General features: G+C 44.2%; 1 protein-coding gene across 1 annotated transcript in view; it reads left to right on the top strand.

Annotated features, from left to right (window-relative positions):
• Nucleotides 1-19,326, top strand: part of LOC145404472 (type-1 angiotensin II receptor-associated protein-like) — a 209,271-nt gene that overhangs the window by 50,094 nt on the left and 139,851 nt on the right. The window contains exon 2 of the mRNA XM_080276009.1: nucleotides 10,367-10,401. Within this exon, the coding sequence (XP_080132135.1) occupies nucleotides 10,367-10,401 (35 nt within the window). The remainder of the gene's footprint in view (nucleotides 1-10,366; nucleotides 10,402-19,326) is intronic.

Below are 19,326 nucleotides of genomic sequence, written 5' to 3'. Positions count from 1 at the left end.
CAGTGTTTCCATGTAATGCCTAGTGAGGTAGTCTCTACACTGCAGCCAGTCAGGCAGTTGCTGTACACTGTGCCTCCGTTTCACAGAAGGCATTACTTGGCTATATCTCTCCAGGAGGCCGTAAGTTACATCCTTCTCAAACTGCCTGAGGGATGTTCTGGTGTGTGTCACATCCTTGTACAGAATGAAGACTTTCAGTACACAGGTGTCAAGTACATGTAAGAATGCCTTCTTGTACCACTTGCAGCATTCTCTTCAGACCGTGATGGTGCTGATCTGCATATCAGATTTACTGATGAGTCGCATGTTGATATTATAGTCAATAACAGCGTCAGGCTTGAAGACTGGCTGTCTCATTCTCATGTCAACCTTGCTTGTGTCTGCCAACTTACCTTCATGGACATTGGAGGAGACATTTACCTTTCTCTTATCATGCCAGTGAATAGCAAGGAGTTCACCTGATTTCTAGTTCCTGCACTCCCCCTTCACAGTGCCCTTGGGAATGGATGGCCAGTGTTTCCTCTTTGCACAGCCAGTGCCACACAACCCAATTTTGTGTTCTTGCAGGTACTTTGCAGGACTTGGTGCTGTGTAGTAATTATCGGTGAACAGGATATGGTTGCCACCAAAGTACCTGTCCATGAGCTTCTTGATGATTGAGCCAGAGAAGCCATGGGGGTCATCCTTCGATAACTCTGCATCGCTTGTTGTATACACAATAAAATCTAACACGTAGCCAGTCTTGCAGTCACACAAAACAAAAACTTAATTCCAAAACGATGTCTCTTTGAAAGAATGTACTGTATGAAGCAAGACATCCCCTGAACAAAACAAGCAACTCGTCGATAATAACCTCCTGGAATGGCCTAAAATAAGATCCAAATTTCTTTCTTCATCATTTCCAGAATTGAGCGAATTTTCCATAGCATATCGTTCAGATGTGGGCCCATATTGGTGGAGAAATGCAGGTACAGTAAACCCTCCACTGTCTGATGTAATAGAGCCAAAGGCATGTCCGGAAAGTGGGCCTCTGGCTCCTGGACTGGTACTTAAGGACCTTAACCCAGCCTAACACTGACAGCCACCTAAATAACTCCCTACCAGACATGCATAGCACTTATTTAAACCTATTTAAAACTCTGTTCACACCAGTAATGGACATAAAGCATGAAATAAATGAAAAGGATCCAGAGAATGAGGAATTAGAAGTATGGAAAATACTTAGGCCTAGCAGTGTTCAGGGGACTGTACTTACAGCACATCCGTGGCTGCCTCCTCTAACTCTGTAAGGCTCTGATAGTTTTGAAAATGCTCATGGAGCATGTATAGTAATCCAGTGTTGTGCTACACTTAATTCTTTGCACAATTAGTTATAATTGTTTAAAACTGCACATTCTTCTTAATTGAACCATGCCAGTTTCAATTGCCACTTTGCACTCCACACTCACTCCACACTTATTCCTATGTGGTCTAGTGGCGAGATATTGCAGTTTATTCACTGTTTATTCATAAAAAACGAGCACGTGTGGCATCCACTGCGATGGACTTCTTCCCTGAACGAAGATTAGGCAGTAACTGGGGACAGGGTTGCCAGGTCTGAACTTGGCCACATTACCAAACTCCTCAGTTTTCATTACCAGATTTAACTTTTCATTACCAGATTCTTAAAGGAAGCATTTATTCTTCACTAATTATATGTCTATCTATCTATCTATCTATAGCCCAACGCCCTAATCCTGCAAAGGGTGGCCGCAGACAAAATGCCTCCAAGTTGCTCTGTCACCCACCATTTGACTACCCTCCCCCCATCTCACCCCCCCCTCCCTCATATACCTCTCAACTCCATCCCTCCACCTCATCCTCGGTCTACCCCTCCCTCTCCCTCCCTCCAACTCACCTACATACATCCTCTTAGTCAGTCTTTCATTCTCCATTCTCTCCACATGTCCAAACCACCTCAGTGTAATTCTCCTAATCTTCCCAACCACATCCACATCCACCCCACAACGTTCCTTCACTTCTTCATTCGTCAACCTATCCCTCCACGTCACTCCACATGCTCCTCTCAAGTAACTCATTTCCACTGCTCTCACTCTTGACTTGTTCCCCTCTTTGCAAGGTCCATGCCTCGCTTCCATACCTCATGGTAGGGATCACAATACTATCATGCTGTGACTTCTTAACTTTCATACTCACTTCCCTATTTCTCATCACTGCTTTCAGTGAACCAACAACCTTCCTTCCCTGCTGTACCCTTTCACGCACTTCATCCCCCAAAGTTCCATCCTTGCTCATCATACTACCCAAGTACTGGAATGCACTCACACTTTCCATATCCTCACCATCCAACCTCACTTTATATTCTGTGACTTCATTCCTCTCAAACACCATAACTTTACTTTTGTTTACATTAACTTTCAGCTTCCTCCTCCTACACACTGTCCCAAATTTATTCACCAAACCTTGTAACTCCCATTCATCTTCACTCAACAATACTGTATCATCAGCAAACAGCAACACCGGAATCTTCCAAATCTCACCCTCATTCATTAGAGCCACCCCCACATCCACTGCCCTACCCTGCACCTCCTTTACAACCCCATCCATGTATATATTAAACAGCCATGGAGACATCACACAACCCTGTTTCAGTCCCACAGTGAGATAAAAAAATTCACTCAGCTCACCATCCACTCGTACCATAGCCCTAGCTCCTTCATACATACTCTTCACAGCATTCAACAATTTCCCATCCACTCCATATATTCTTAATACCTTCCACATACCTTGCCTATCTATTCTGTCATAAGCTTTCTCCAAGTCAATGAAGGCAGCATACACTTTCTTTCCCTTCTCTAGATACTTCTTCACTAAACATCTTAGAACAAATATCTGATCTACACACCCTTTAACCTTCCTAAATCCCCCTTGTTCTTCTCCAACTAGCTCCTCTGTCATATGCCTAACCCTATCAATGAGTATTCTACCATATATTTTACCAGTCACACTAAGAAGGCAAATACCCCTATGGTTACCACATACTTCTCTCTCTCCTTTTCCTTTATATAAAGGAACAATTATACAGTAATCCCGCATTTTTTGCGGATTTTTTGTCTACGGTTTTGCCCTCTCGCGGATTTTCTTAGCATTAATAAGTTCAACTAAAATATCCTTGAATATACAGAAAACAAAAAATTTGAAATTCCCGCAACTTCCAATTGTAGCGCGGTAAACTCACGCCACCCTCTGTCCCTTTCCCGCGGCCCCTCTGCCAGTGTTACCATATCTAGCATAGTTTTATTCTTTTAGCATAATTTTGATAAAATTTTCGAGTCTGGAATATTTTTTAGCATATTAGAAGTTTTAGCATCATTCTAGTATAATTTAGAATGGAATGGAACATTTTTGGAATAATTTTATAAAAGCTACAAATCAGAGAGAGAGAGAGAGAGAGAGAGAGGAATAAGGTAAGAAGATGTAAGGTTTGAATAGTTGGTTACTTTCAGTTTGGGCTTGGTTGGGTTGGATTAGGTTAGGTTGGATTAGGTTAGGTTAGGTTTTAGGTTAGGTTAGGTTCGGTTTGGTTCAGTTAGGTTTGGTTAGGATAAGTTTGAGCTTTGTATTTTACCCATGAAACCTAGGTTTTTCCGATGGATTTTGGTATGATTCATTCGATTTTCAGCTTCATTTCAGTCGGAAATGACCATTTTCTGTGTTTCCCCCCCTCCCTATAACCCCCGATTCCCCAAAGCTCCCCCATTGTTGCAGGAGGATGGGGGGGGGGTCATATCTCAAAATCTGGTTATTTCCGACGGAAATGATGCTCAAAATCGAATGAATCACATCAAAATCCATCAGAAAAACGTAAGTTTCGTGGGAAAAAGCAGTATGGGCAGAAAACCGATATTTACCCTCTTACTGTATGTAGGTTCATTTTAATATTTTCATAGTAAACAATACAAAATTAATATGTTGCACGAATATGTATAGAATTTTATTATTTAGCTTCAAGTTAGCATAATTCATTTTTTACTTGGAACAAATTTGCTCAATCTAGCATAATTTTTTCACTGCCATAGCATAATTTCGTTGTTTGGGTATGGCAACACTGCTCTCTGCCCCACATTCTTCAGTCCATGCCTGATTGCCTCATGTGTTTGGTGTTCTTGTAACTGCACTATGATACGAGCCTCTTGCCTCCCACTTGCTTTCCACATGGCCCCAGGACGTAAGCCAGCCTCACCAAAGGCTAATAATACAATTAGTAAGAACTCCAAAGTGACAAAACGATCAAGAAAAGTTATGACCTTAGCAGAGAAAATTGTGTTACTGGACAAGCTAAGAAGCGACCGTGCGAGTGTTTGCTATCACCAGTTAATGCATCTTTTCATTTTGTACTGTTTTGTGAATAAATGTGTAGATAATTGTGTATTACAGTACGGTGTTTACGTTTTTCCTTCATAATGGAGTATGTGCTTTCAATCTTGTAAGAAGGTATTTCGGGATGAGTATGGAGGTTTCGGGACAATTCGCAGTCACAACAAACAAGATAATTCGCCTTCATTAATGAAGATAGCTATGGGTGACGCTAGAATATAATTCAAAGGCGACTACAGCGAGGAAGAAACAAGTTAATTACTGACTAAAGGTGCAACTAATAAATAATATCCAGAACCTACGCTACTGAACATAGACTTTGCTGGATCCAGGATCCCCCTGAAATATAGTTATTAAAGTATTGATTAATTAATAATAAGTATATTTATAAAAGTATTGATTAGTATATTTATAAAATGGCGGGGAATCGTCCAGGGTGCGAATTGTTCTGAAGGGGAATCGTCCATGTTTTGACGGGGAATTGTCTGACGGCGAATTGTCTCGCAATCAGTATGGACATGGACTGTGTGATGGGCAGCATGGTGGACACAAGTGCAAGATTCAATTGTTAATAGAGTATTCGCGGATTTAAATTTTCGCGGGGGTTACGCAAAACGTAACTACCGCGAAACATGCGGGATTACTGTACCTGATTTCCAGTCCTCTGAAACCCTTCCCTCTTTCCAAGCCAATCTACACAACTTCCATATCCATTCCACAACAATCTCACCCCCATACCTCAGCATTTCACCACACACTCCATCAATTCCTGGGGCCTTTCCCAACTTGATCTTCTTCAATGCTTCCACTACTTCTGCCCTACTGATCTCTTCCTCTCTCCTCTGATCTCTCCTTCTCCCAGCCATTCCCCAGCCACTTATACTCGCACTGCTGTCACTCTCTACATTCAAGAAATCCTCATAGTGCTCCTTCCATCTCCTCAATTTCTCTCTTCTCCACCAACAATCTATTATTATTATCTTTCACTCCCCTACTATTTCCCCTTTCACACTGCCTTACTTTCTTTACCTCCTTCCAAAACAATTTCTTACTCTCCCTCCATTTCACACTCAGATTCCTCCCAAACTCTTCATCCACTTTCTTCTTACTCTCCTCCACCAGTCTCTTCACCTCCCTTCTCCTACTCATATATACCTCTCTCTTCTCTCTCTCATCTTCTCCCCTACCTCTCCTCTCTAGCCATTCACCATATGCCTTCTTCTTTTGTTCCACAGCTTGTTTCACCTCGTCATTCCACCATGCTGTCCCTTGCACACTCTTGCATCTCCTCCTTACTCCACAAGCCACCTCACATGCTGCGCCTATCTCCTCCGTAAATATCTTACGTACGTCTTCCACCCCTTCCATCTGCTCAAGCTCATACCTTCCCAATCTTTCTTCCACTATGTATATGTACAAATGGAAATAATCACTCTTCTTATAATCAGCAGCATGTTTATGTTTGCGCTATGTATGCTAACAGATTAATCAAAGAAAACAGACAGTCCACCATCTCCATTCTATATATCTTCATACATGTGAATTATTCCCTTGTACAAAGGAAAAGGGGAAACAGAAGTGTGTGGTAATCATAGGGGCATTTGTCTTCTTAGTATAATAGGAAAAGTGTATGGTAGGATACTTATAGACAGAGTTAGAGAAAGAACAGAGAAATTAGTTGGAGAAGAACAGGGAGGCTTTAGGAAGGGAAGAGGTTGTGTAGATCAGATATTCATTCTTAGATCTTTAGTGGAAAAGTTTCTAGAGAAGGGAAAGAAGTTGTATGCGGCTTTCATGGATTTGGAGAAAGCATATGACAGGGTGGATAGACAAGGATTGTGGAAAGTGTTAAGAATATATGGAGTAGATGGGAAGTTGTTGAATGCTGTGAAGAGTATGTACGATGGTGCGAAGGCTGCAGTGCGTGTGGATGGTGAACTAAGTGAATTTTTCTCTTTGAAAGTTGGTTTGAAACAGGGATGTGTCATGTCTCCATGGTTGTTCAATCTGTACATGGATGGGGTAATAAAAGAGGTACAAGGTAGGGTAGTGGATGTTGGAGTGGCCCTGGTGAGAGAGGATAGTGTTTGGAAACTCCCTGTACTGTTGTTTGCAGATGATACTGTGTTGTTGAATGAAGACGAAGGGGAGCTGCAAGGCTTGGTGGATGAGTTTGAGAGAGTGTGTAAGAAACGCAACCTAAAGGTGAATGTAGGGAAGAGTAAAGTGATGGTCTTTGAGAGAGGTGAAGTTAGTGAATGTACAGCGAGGTTAGATGGTGAGGAATTGGAAAATGTGAGTACTTTTAAGTATTTGGGTAGTGTGATGAGTAAGGATGGAGGTTTGGAGGGTGAAGTGCTTGAAAGGGTACAGCAGGGAAGAAAGGTTGGTGGTTCCTTGAAAGCAGTGATAAGAAACAGGGAAGTGAGCATGGAAGTGAAAAAGTTACTACATGACAGTATTGTGATACCAACTCTAACGTACGGAAGTGAAGCTTGGACATTGTTGGAAGGACACAAGTCAAGAGTGAGAGCAGTGGAAATGAGTTATTTAAGAGGAGCCTGTGGAGTCACGTGGAGAGACAGGCTGACAAATGAGGATATAAAGGAGCGTTGTGGTGTGGATGTGGATGTGATAGGAAGCGTTATGAGGAACACACTGAGGTGGTTTGGCCATGTGGAGAGGATGGAGGGTGAAAGACTGACGAAGAGAGTGTATGTGAGTGAGGTGGAGGGGGGAAGAGGGAAGGGGAGGCCGAGGATGAGATGGAGGGATGGGGTGGAGAGGTATATGAGTGAGGGGGGTGTGAGTTGGGAGCAGGGCAGTGAAATGGCGGGGGACTGGGCGACTTGGAGGCGATTTGTTTGTGGCCACCCCAAACAGGATTGAGGCGTCTGGCAATAGATAGATAGATAGAAATGTGAAAAATCTGGTAATGGATCTTGCTGATTCACTACCAAACGAACTTTTTGGTACCAAATTGGCCCTCATTTGGTAATGAAAAATACCAAATGGCAACCGTGACTGGGGATGGGGGATGGGGGAGGGGGGAGGAAGGAACGGGTAAAGGGGCCATGGTGTAAACGGCTGCTTGGTGCCGTGGAGCGCTCGGCAATTTCAAATTGTGGGTGGGGAAAAAATCTGGATTTTGGGGGGATTTTTTTTCTTTTTTGGCCATATTTGGGTACCGAAGGTCCAGGCCCACAATTTCCGGTAAGTGGGGAGTCCGGAAAGTGGGCGTCCGAAAAGTACAGGGATTACTGTACTTGAGGATGTCGAAGTACCTGTCCCGTGGCGTATACTTATCAAACATTGGTGTCGCTGCAATGTCATACCCAAGCCAATAATCATGAATATTATATTTTTTGATGTGAGGCATCAGTATTGTCAGTGCTAGCTAAACATACTGTACAGCTCGCTAACCGTCATCACTGTCTATTCTTTCATCTTTGCACTCTTTCTTATGTGTGAGGTTTCACCCCAATTGCAACAGAATTCCCTGAATGCATTTATTTCCTTGACAATAAATTCCATTACTGTTGTTGCAAAAAAAAAGCAATGAAAAAATCAACAGGGGTGGATGATGGATTGCATGGGAATTCTGGCTGCACACCAGCATTTGTCATCAAGCACAGGTACATCTGGCTGAAACCCTGGCCCTTCCTCCCAGACACATGTTTCCAACCTACTCACCCTTCGTCCCTGCCTTTCCTACCGTGCACATGGCCTGCCCCATGCCCTGCCCCTGCCCCTAGCATGGTGCCGTGGTGGCGAGTCCTCGTAATACTCACAGGCGAGGCAGGTGATGGTGGTGGTGATGGTGATGATGCTGGTGATGGTGATTGTGATGGTGATGGTGAAATTCAGGGACGGCATGAACCTGCCGGCTATAAACTGATTTTGCTGTGCACCTGCACCAACATACCTCAAGATACTTGGCTGTGGTGATGAGGCAGGGTAATATTGCAAGGCAGGTGGCGAGGCAGGCCAGCATGGCGAGGCATATGGTGAGGCAGGCCAGAGTGGTGAGGCACATGGTGAGGCAGGCCAGTGTGTTGAGGCACGTGGTGAGGCAGGCCAGTGTGGTGAGGCACGTGGTGAGGCAGGCCAGTGTGGTGAGGCACATGGTGAGGCAGGCTGGCGTGGCGAGGCATGTGGTGAGGCAGGCCAGTGTGGCAAGGCACATGGTGAGGCAGGTCAGCATGATGAAGCATATGATTAGGCAGGCCGGTGTGGAGAGGCATGTGTTGAAGCAGGCCGGCGAGGCGAGGCTCTTGGTGAGGCAGGCAAAGATGCAGGATGTATTGGAGAGGCCAGTGTTGTGGCAGAATGTGTGGAAATTTCCATGTTATGCTGTGAGTCACGCGATGGTGTGAGGTTCATCTTTTGGCTTTTCCTCCTCCTGCCATCCTCCACCTCCTCCCTTTCTTCACCCCCTACCTCCTCTTCCATCTTCTCCACTGTGCGAATATCCCCCTCTGCAGGATCATCGATATCATCTGACCGTTTTCCATCATCAGAAAACGCTGATCATCATGCAGAGGGATGAGATCACCGCACAATGGAGAACTCAGGGTCACCTCATTTGATGTGTACATTTCCACTCAGCATGGCGAGGTCACTTTCATCAGAAGAGGAGTAACTTTCCCCACTCACATAATGGCAGGTCCATTTCTCTCCTTGTCGCACTATCACCAAGGCCTTTCCATTTCGGGCCTGTAGACTTCATTAATGTTGAAGTTGGCGGCTGTGGGTGCTCAGCTGAGGGTCCGGACACAGGGAAAATTTTTTATGTAGGTCTACCCTTGATGGAGGTAGGCAGGCTACTGAAGCATGACTGCAATGCATGCCGGAGGGTTGCCAGTGCTTGTGTGTGGTGGAAATAACCAGCTGAATACTCAAACAACGGTGCGAATTACTAGATAATGTATACGTGTCACCTGGACGGCCCTGGGACGACATGTATACATGACACCCTGATGCGATAGGTTAAGATCCTTTACAAAAATTTTCAGAATATGTATATACTGTACCTTATATATCAAACTATACCGGTCGCGTTACCCTGATTCTCTTGTGCCCCGCCCCCTTCTAATGGCCCGCCCACTTCCAGCTCTACTCGTTGCTGATTGGCTGAGATAATTATTCTTCTTACTGAGAGAATAATGAGCCTTGTCACGAAATATTATCATATTATTTACTTCTACTTTGAAATCATTTCTGAATGACAAAGGAAGCACTGAAATTTGCAAACTGAATCAAAATCAGTTTGAAAAGAACCAACCTGCCTCCTCCCGCGACTGCAGCTGAGTTTTGCCGCCAAGAAAGTTCAGAGCTTGGCAGTAACACATTGCAGCTGTGCCACTATTACTGTTAAACATATTATCTATTTGTCATGACTGGTAAGTTACCACAGTATCATAACCATATTGTATTTTTCCCTATTTATTTCTTTACTATCAGAGGTTTGAATATAGAAGTTGGAAAATGAAATGTCACTGGCTTCGCTTCGAAATGAGAAATCTCATTCAATTTACGTGAAGTCATTAGAGGGAAAAGGGTTTTGTGTGTGTGTGTGGATACCATATTTAAGGAAAAATGTCAAAACACTAAGCTCTTTGTAGAATGTGTACCTTTTTATTTTCATCGAGGGAACTTTCATTACTTTACAGACTTTTCAGGCCGATGACATTCCTTGGTACTTTTTTCCAACATCCTTTACTACAAAACATTTCCTAGTTAAATGGAAAAGGTATTGCAGTTAAGGGGTTAAGTAAAAGCTTTGTTGCTTCGATTAGCGAGAGCGCCTGACATGTTTACCCAACATTGGCACGGCAAAGACTGGCTCAGAACTCCTACTCGGGCCGATGGGTGAGTGGGCGTGGCCAAGGGGGCGGGGCACAAGAGAAGCTGGCCAACGCGACTGGTATAGTACCATGTTTACTATAGTGTTCTTCCTATAACAAATAAATTTATTTTCTTTTCACAGGGGATTTTTATGGCACACCTGATACTCACAGTATGGTAATAAATCCAGTTGTAATTGCTGCTTGCATTTGTGTTTCATTTTTGTTTCAAAAAGTTTGCATGCATGAGGATATGGCATTCTTTTATGTTGAAGAAACAGTATGGTTTTCATAATTTTGAGAATTAGTACATGGTAGAAAAATACTGTAGTTATTAAGTAAAAGAACCCAGTAGATAGGCACATGCTGTGAAAGGCATTTGAAGTAAAGAAAACAGATAATATAAGGTTAACCATATTGTATTCATTGGAATACAAGTAGCAGAAAAGTAAATGATGTTAAAGTAGAAATTCACCCAAAACACTAGGATTGAGACATGTCAGTCTTACGTTGCTATGACATTTACAGCTTCCCAGGCAGGGGACACTCTTAGCTTATTTTCAAGTTACCAATATTAATTTTATTACAGTCTACTCTTGTTATGTGATAGGGTTGCATCAAGTGAAAACCTATTGCACAACAAATTAGTACATACCGAGATCAGTAGAATATGGGCTCTGTGGGGTTAAGGAGGGTGACCTCAATTGCAAAGGCTAAAAAAAATAAATAAATAAATAAATAAAATAATAATAATAATAATCTGCCACCCACCTGAAGTTTGTCCTATGCTGGAACGAGTTGTCACCAAAGGTCCCCCCACCCCCACCCTGAGGTGGGGGATGGTTGGAGGGCCTGGACAATCACATCACACAAAAAGACTCGGTATCTCTTCACTTAATATTGTACATGGCACTAATTGTTTAACACTTGCGCTGTTGTTTGGCAATAGCAATGGTGTTTAAGTGGCCTTTAATGCACAACATCAAACGAAAGGCCGACGATCACAGTAAATGTAAACACTTGGTGGCCTTCTTGGCTCAGTCAGCTGGGTAGAGGCCCATTATGGAGATGATGGTTATGTAAAGTTGATGCAGTTTCCAGGTTACAAGTTTCAGTATTTCACATACAAAAAGGTACCACCTCACTTAATATTGCACACTGCACTATTTGTTAAGCACTTTCTTTGTTATTGGGTGATAACAGTAGTGTTTCAGTGGTCTTTCATGTGCAAAATAGAACAAAAGGCAATGATCACAGCCAGTGTAAACACTGGGCAGCCATTTTGGCTTGCATGCATCACCATGTCCACACAAGATTGTTGGAGGCGGCCATCGAAAATACCGTTGAAGCGAATTGCAGTTAATTTTTTAACATAGTACTGAGACAGGGTATAGCTTTTGAATTATGGTATCGCTGTAGCAATTTATCACATAACGAGGCTGCACTGTAGTCAGCTGTGGGAATAAGGAAAACATTGCAAGACAGCTTATTAGTTCAGCGGAATTCTGTTTATACCATACATGTGGGTCATACATGTGTTATCCCTTTCCTGATCTCTACCAATAGAAGTTGTCATATATATGTTTTTTTCATACTATGTCGGTAATGCCAGTGTCTTACAGTTCTTTTCATTCTTATATGCTTTTTCCACTACTATTTCATATTGTATAATTTATGAAGGCTTCAACAGGCTTGCATGCATCGGCCTTGGTCACATAAAGGCGGCACTCCATGCTGCTTGACCTCTGGTAGCCTTCCTATTCAGTCTCTTATCCCTGAGGTCACACTCTGTAACCTCCTCCCAGGTCACTTCCAGCCTGCGTCTCGCAGCCCTACCCCGTATGTTCACACATCTCACTTTTCACTCTCAATTGTCATCGTTCATTCTCTCCACATGCCCGAACTATCTCATCTGCCCCTCCTCATCACAACATCCTTCCTCTCAATTCTTTTGTAAATCTAGCCTTCCCGGGGCTCGCACTCAGGGACGCACTGCACATCATTGCCATTTCTTTATGTTAGAACCTACAAATGTCTTCTTCTTTTACTCCCCAGGCCTCACCACCATACAGCGCTACACTCCTAAAACATGCCACATACAAAAATCCCTTAGCATGGAGGGAGAACCCTCTCAGTGTCATGAGAGGCAACAGCTCCCTGAACTTCCTCCAACCACTCCTTACCCTATCCATAGAACCAGCATTACCTCTAGCACATAACATGTCATCCAAATAACAAAACTCTTCCAAGCACGTAAGAGACCAGTAAAATCAACCCTTTCATTTTTGATAGTCTATATGTGCTCTCCATGACACCACACACATGAAATCAAGCTTATCTCATAGTCTCCCTCTAATACCACTACATCTCTTATGCACCCACAAATACTGCACAAGATGGGAGTTACTTTCCACACTCTTTTGGCAAATCGTATGTGACCACTCTCCTTCTGCTTTGACAGTACTGCCACCAGCCCTAGATATCATCACTTTTGTTTCATCTGCATTTACTCTCAAATCCTTGTGCCTCACTCCATCATGCCACATGCTATATCTATCCTCCACCTGTCTTACATTCTCAGCAGTCTAGACCAAGTCATCAGCATGCAACATCTCCCATGGGAGTCCATATCTGAAGTCATATGAGAGTTTCAAACACCATGACAAACAATAAGGGGGGACCTGGAGCAGTGGCGTCTTCGTCGTGGGTCTACCCCCCAGAGGCTGTCAAAGAGAAGAGGAGGACAGCATGGGAGCCAAACCACCGCAAACCCCCCCGGCCCCTCACGCGGCTTGAATACCTGGGAGTGGCTTCGGTCGCCTGGGCAAGTACCACATCTCCCAACACAACACACACAACAACACTGTTTTTTCTACACCGTGAAATGACTCCCCGGCTGTCATTTCTCAATGACTTCTTCTAGCCAGGGACATTGAGAGCAATCCAGGACCCACCAACAAATACTTATGTCCAGCATGCTCAAAACCTGTCACATCGAGCCGACAGACAAAGGGTTCAGTTCAGTGCAATTCCTGCAAGAACTGGACCCATTACACCTGCACAACACTTGCATCCAGAAAACATTACACAAACACCTGGACTTGCTCCTTATGCTCCTTCCCCCCACCCATAAACCCCCCTTCCAATCCTACTCCTACTTCCATCACACCTCCACAGCCAAACCCACCGACCCTTCCCACACCATCCAGTCCCCCAACTCCTCCCATCCCAACCCATCCTAATCCACCTCAACCCTTACCTCCATCACAACCTCCTCCTACCCCTTCCCTTCCACCCACACCACCTCCCCCCCCCCCCCCCCCCCGTGCTGCAGCAGCCAACACACATCGCACACACAGCATAAACATCCTTCAGTTAAACAGAGATGGCATAAACACCAAAAAACATGAACTCACACAATTCACCAAACAACAGAACATACACATTGCCATCCTACAAGAAACAAAACCACACAGAGCACAGAAAACACAGACATTTCATAACTTCACCATCATTCGACAAGACCGTGCCGACGGCGGTGGCGGTGGACTCATCACGCTGGTACACAAATCCATCAACTTTACAGATACCAGTGCACACACAGAGTCACTTCTCCCCCCACATGACACCACAACAGAAATACAATCAATTAAAATACGCATTGGTAACAAATCAAACATAATCGCTAACACATACATTCCCCCCCAATCGTCCCCCGCAGTAACACGCAATTACTCTCCACAGATACACCACATGACTAACATATCCAACATCATCTTGGGTGGTTATTTCAACGCCAAGTCGTCGGCCTGGCATGTCAACAACCCTGACACAGACAGAGGGCTGGTACTACAATCCCAGACAGATAATCTTTTCATACTAAACAGTCTAGACCAACATACCCATATCCCACACCAAGCCCTCTTCCTCCCATCATCTCCAGACATCACCTTCTGCTCCCCAAACCTCACCCCCACTACATCATGGAGAGTGGTCAAAACCCTAGGTTCTGACCACCTCCCAATCATCATCACTACCAAAACCAGAATCACCCCAGCTGGCCACAAACACACATACACTAATTATAAGAGAGCCAACTGGGAGGCCTTTGTAACTGAAACAGAACAACATCTTGAGACACTAAACAGTACACCCATCACAAACATCAACATCGCTGTGCACAGTTTTAATACAATTATACAAAACGCAGACAAAAGACACATCCCTAGAGGCAACAGAAAGGCACACAACCCCAACTTCACACCAGAAATTCAAGGCCACATCAGACAATAGAACACATTGCGACACTCCCCAACACCCATACACAATACACCACACAACAAATACAAGAACTCAACACTCAGATAAACAATATCAGAACAGCAAACACTAAACTGGAAAAATTACCTCCAAACACTTGACCACAAAACAAGCATCAGCAAACTCTACAAAATGCTAAACAGCTTCACACTTTCCAACAGCAACACCACACAATCATACACTGCCATTACAACAACAGACACCATACCCTCAAACAAACAACAAGCAAACACTCTCATCAATCACTTTTCACAAGTCAGCCAACTAACCCCCCATCCGGAAGACCGACGTATCATCAGACGTAAGAGACAGTTGCCCACAGACCCAGACTACGCACCTTTCACTTACAACCAGACGAAGCACATCATTAACAACCTCAAGCACTCATCTGCCTATGGACCAGACAACATAAGCAACATTCACCTTAAACACTTAGAACCACAAGGCATACAAGCACTCACCAACATATCAAACTATAGCTACTCACACAACATAATACCCAACATCTGGAAGCATGGCAATATCATCACTATCCCTAAACCCAACAAAGACCCCATGTTACCATCCTCACATCACCCCATCACACTCCTCTGCACCCCCTCTAAAGTCACTGAACGTCTGGTACTACAACTAGTCACACCTCACATTCCCCTAGCCCAGTCACAACATGGCTTTAGGCCACTACACTCCACAAACACCCTTCTTACAGACCTTACACGGAGAGTTTTCGATGGCATGAATTCAGCTAGGCCATCACACAGAACACTCCTAATCACACTAGACATTAGCAAAGCTTTTGATGCCATCCCCTGCCACAACCTCGCAAACAAAATACTCAACACAAACGTGCACAATAATACAAAAAGATGGCCGGCAAACTACTTAGCAGGCAGATGTGCACACGTAACATTTGCCTTAGCAGGCAGATGTGCACACGTAACATTTGCCTTAGCAGGCAGATGTGCACACGTAACATTTGCCTTAGCAGGCAGATGTGCACACGTAACATTTGCCTTAGCAGGCAGATGTGCACACGTAACATTTGCTGGTCAGTCTTCTAACATCAGAAACTTCACAATCGGCGTCCCCCAAGGATCTGTTTTGTTCCCTACACCCTTTAACCTATACATGCACGACATACCCACACCCCACACACCACAGATACTGTACACATAGCTTCCTATGCAGATGATATAACACATGTACGCACCAAAACGCAAACACAGCTGCACACATCGTTCAACCTTACCTCAACACACTACATGAATGGTTCACCACAAACAGGCTCAAAATAGCCCCAGCCAAATCTACAGTGACTTTTCTCTCAAACTGGACAGCAGAACACAATCACATCCCACACCTCACCATAAACAACACTCCTCTACCACACACACACACACACACACACACACACACACACACACACAAAATCCTTGGTGTAATATACAATACATCTGTGTCATTTAAACAACACATCACAAACATTAAAAATAAAATAACACCAAGACTCAGTGCTTTGAGGTCACTTGCCCATATAACATTTGGACACAACAAAGAAACCACCACAGCATACAAACAATACATACATTCAGTGGTGAATTATGCAAGCCTTGCCTGGGCTTCTAACCTCACCAAAACACACTACAACACTCTACAGACCATACAGAACAAGGCCCTAAAAATAATCACAGGTTGCACAGCTACTACACCCACAGACCACCTACATTAAGAAACCAAAGTCCTCAAAGTCAAGGATCACCTAGACATGTGAGGCACCCAGTTTCTTGCTGCAGCCTTCACAAACCCACAACATCCACTACAGTACATGGCAGCATATCCACCCACACCAAGGAACATCAAAACAACACCCAGCACAGAATACCATACACAAATACTGTTATCTCTCCCCCCTCGCCCACCTCAGACCAGCTTCCAGAAGCATATCCACGCTCAGATCACTCGCTGCTCCATTCAATCACTTAAAGACAACACACAGCTGCAGGCACGGCCTCCTGACATCCACCCTTCTGAATCCTAGCTTCCTCGTGAGGACAGGGTCCACCTGGCCAGGCTGAGATGTGGGCACCATCCAGCCCTCTGAAGCTACCAGAAGAGGCTGGATGACTCCGTCGCTGATGCCTGTCCAGGATGCAGCACAGCACCCCATACTATTAAGCACATTATGAAAGACTGCATTGCACACAATCACCTATGCCAACAACACAACATACACTCTTTGAGAGCTCTGTGGGAAAGCCCGATCTCGGTCATGGCCTTCCTAAGGGACTCGTGGATGTTCGGCCAGACTGCCTAGGGAACAGCTACTACTTCTACTACAATAAGGGGCTCTAGACTAACCCCTGATGCATGGCAACATTCACAGAAAACTCATCACTCACCTGAGTGTGTGCACCTGTACACATCCGTAACCACTAACCAGGCACTCCTCGATCCCAAGCTTTTTCATTGCCAACTTCACCACCTCTGTAGAGAGTCTGTCAAACGCCTTCTCCAAATCAACAAAAACAAGTACAGCCCCCTCTTCTTCCCTATATATTTTTCCTGAAGCTGTTGGACAATGAATACGGCATCAGTCGTCCCTTAACCCAAACTACATTCATCAATATTCACTGTTCCCTTAATCATACATTCATCAATATTCACTCTTTCCCTAATCATACCTTATAATACCCTCTCCTTTACCTTCATTATCTTGTTCAAAAGTTTTATGCCTCCATAATTTCCACTGTGCAGAGCATCACCTTACCCCTTGTGCACATTTACAATCACAATGTTCAGCAAGTCAATTGGGACAATACAGTCATATATCCATCCATCCATCCATCATCATATCCTGTGTTGCCCCATGAGGAGCCTAGGGCTAGGCAAGTAGGTCATGACATTTAAGATGAGAGTGACCAGCCTCACTCATCCCTGAGTGGCATTAGATGAACAGTAAACCCCAACCACCTCTTGGATATACACCTACACAGGCTTAAGCCAACTGGAGGGCCTTAATTACCCACTAAACCACCAGGCGCCATAATTTGGCTATATAGTTACCACCCAGTGTAGTAAATGGTTTCTTGGTGTACGGGAAACCATTTGGCTTGTCACTCAGTGTAGAGTCACCCTTAGGCAGAAGGAAGAGGGAAGAAAGACAGAAGATGGAATGTAAAGTCACCTGTAGGCAGAAGGAATTCTCATGTATGATTGTATTAATTACATCGGTTACTAGGTGGGGGCGCCCATCATCCACCCACTTAGTATAATGTTACCCTGTTTTTAGGGTAGCTCTATACCCTGTTTTTAGGGTAGCTCTACATCGAGTGCCATGCCAAATGATTTCCTGTAAACCAGAAAATCATTTACAACGCTGGGTGGTAACCTTATAACCAACCAACACGTGTTCCCTACGTGATAGCGAGTGGGTTGGCAGAGGGTTGGTGCCCCTCCCCGGAAAACAACTAACTAAAAATAAGAACAAGAAGCCTAGGACCAGGACTGACCAAAAGATGACGACGAAGGACCGAACAAAGGACATGATACGGATGGCGACTTGGAATGTAAGGGGTGCAAATGATGAGGTGAAAGAGAGAGAGATTGTCCAGGTGCTTCAGGGTGCAAAAGTGGATGTATTGGGATTAACTGAAACTAAATGGAGAGGAGAAAGTGTGAGAGAATGGGAGTATGGATGGGGTATGTGTGCAGGAGTGGGTGAGAATGAAAGGGCAAAAGAAGGAGTGTGTATTGTTGTGCATAACAGATGGAAGGAGAATATAAGAGAGTATGGATCAGCTGGCTCAAGGATTGTGTGGGTAAGACTGAAAGTTGGACTACAAATGTGGGTGATTGTGTGCGTGTATGCACCAATGCAAGATCGTGCAAGCAGTGTGAGAGAAGAGTTCTGGACAAATGTGGAAGTGTGCATGGAAAAACTTGAAAGGAATGAGAGAGTCTTTTTGATTGGTGAAATGAATGGTAAAGTAGGGAATGTGAAGGTGGATGGAGTAGTTGGTGAGTGGGGTGTGCCTGGTGAGATAGATGAGAATGGCAGTGCTTTAGCGGACATTTGTGCCGGGAGGGGGTTGATGATACCCAATACCCTCTTCAGGCACAAGATGATCCACAGGTAAACATGGCGAATGATGAGAAGAATGGGTGGTGAACTGAATGAAAGGAAGGCTATGATTGATTATGTGTGTGTGGATGAAAGGATGCAAAGATGTGTAATGGATGCAAGAGCATATAGAGGTTGGGGAAGTGGACTTTCTGTCAGAATCAAGGTCCAAGTAAAATGGAGAAACAGAAGAAGGGAAGGACGGGAGGAAGGAGTAGATGTAAGGAGAGTGGAAAGGTTACAAGAGGATGAGAAAAAGGCAGAATTTAAGAGAGAAGTGGAGGAACGATTGGGTAAATATGAACTCGAGCAGATGGGGGATGTGGAAGGTGTGTGCAAGATGTTCACAGAGGAAATATGTGCAGCATGTGAGGTGGTGTGCTGGGTGAAGAGAACACGAAAGGGGGTGCAAGGAAGATCATGGTGGAATGAAGATGTGAGACAGGCTGTGGCACAGAAGAAAGCATATAATGAATGAATGAGAAATAAGGGCATGGAAGAAGTTGAGAGACGGAAGAGAGAGTTATATGCAGAAAGGAAGAGAGAGGTGAAAAGATTAGTAAGAGGGAGTAAGAAGAGAGTGGATGAGGAATTTGGAAGGAATTTGAGTGTAAAGTGGAGGGAATGTAAGAAATTTTCTGGAAAAAGGTAAAGAGAGACAGA

The sequence above is a fragment of the Coenobita brevimanus genome, chromosome 63 (genome assembly GCF_032717465.1).
Source record: "Coenobita brevimanus isolate Jiangsu-jjx chromosome 63, ASM3271746v2, whole genome shotgun sequence".
NCBI lineage: Eukaryota > Metazoa > Arthropoda > Malacostraca > Decapoda > Coenobitidae > Coenobita > Coenobita brevimanus.
Note: the sequence above shows the minus strand (reverse complement) of the source record. Positions and strands in the feature narration are given on the sequence as shown.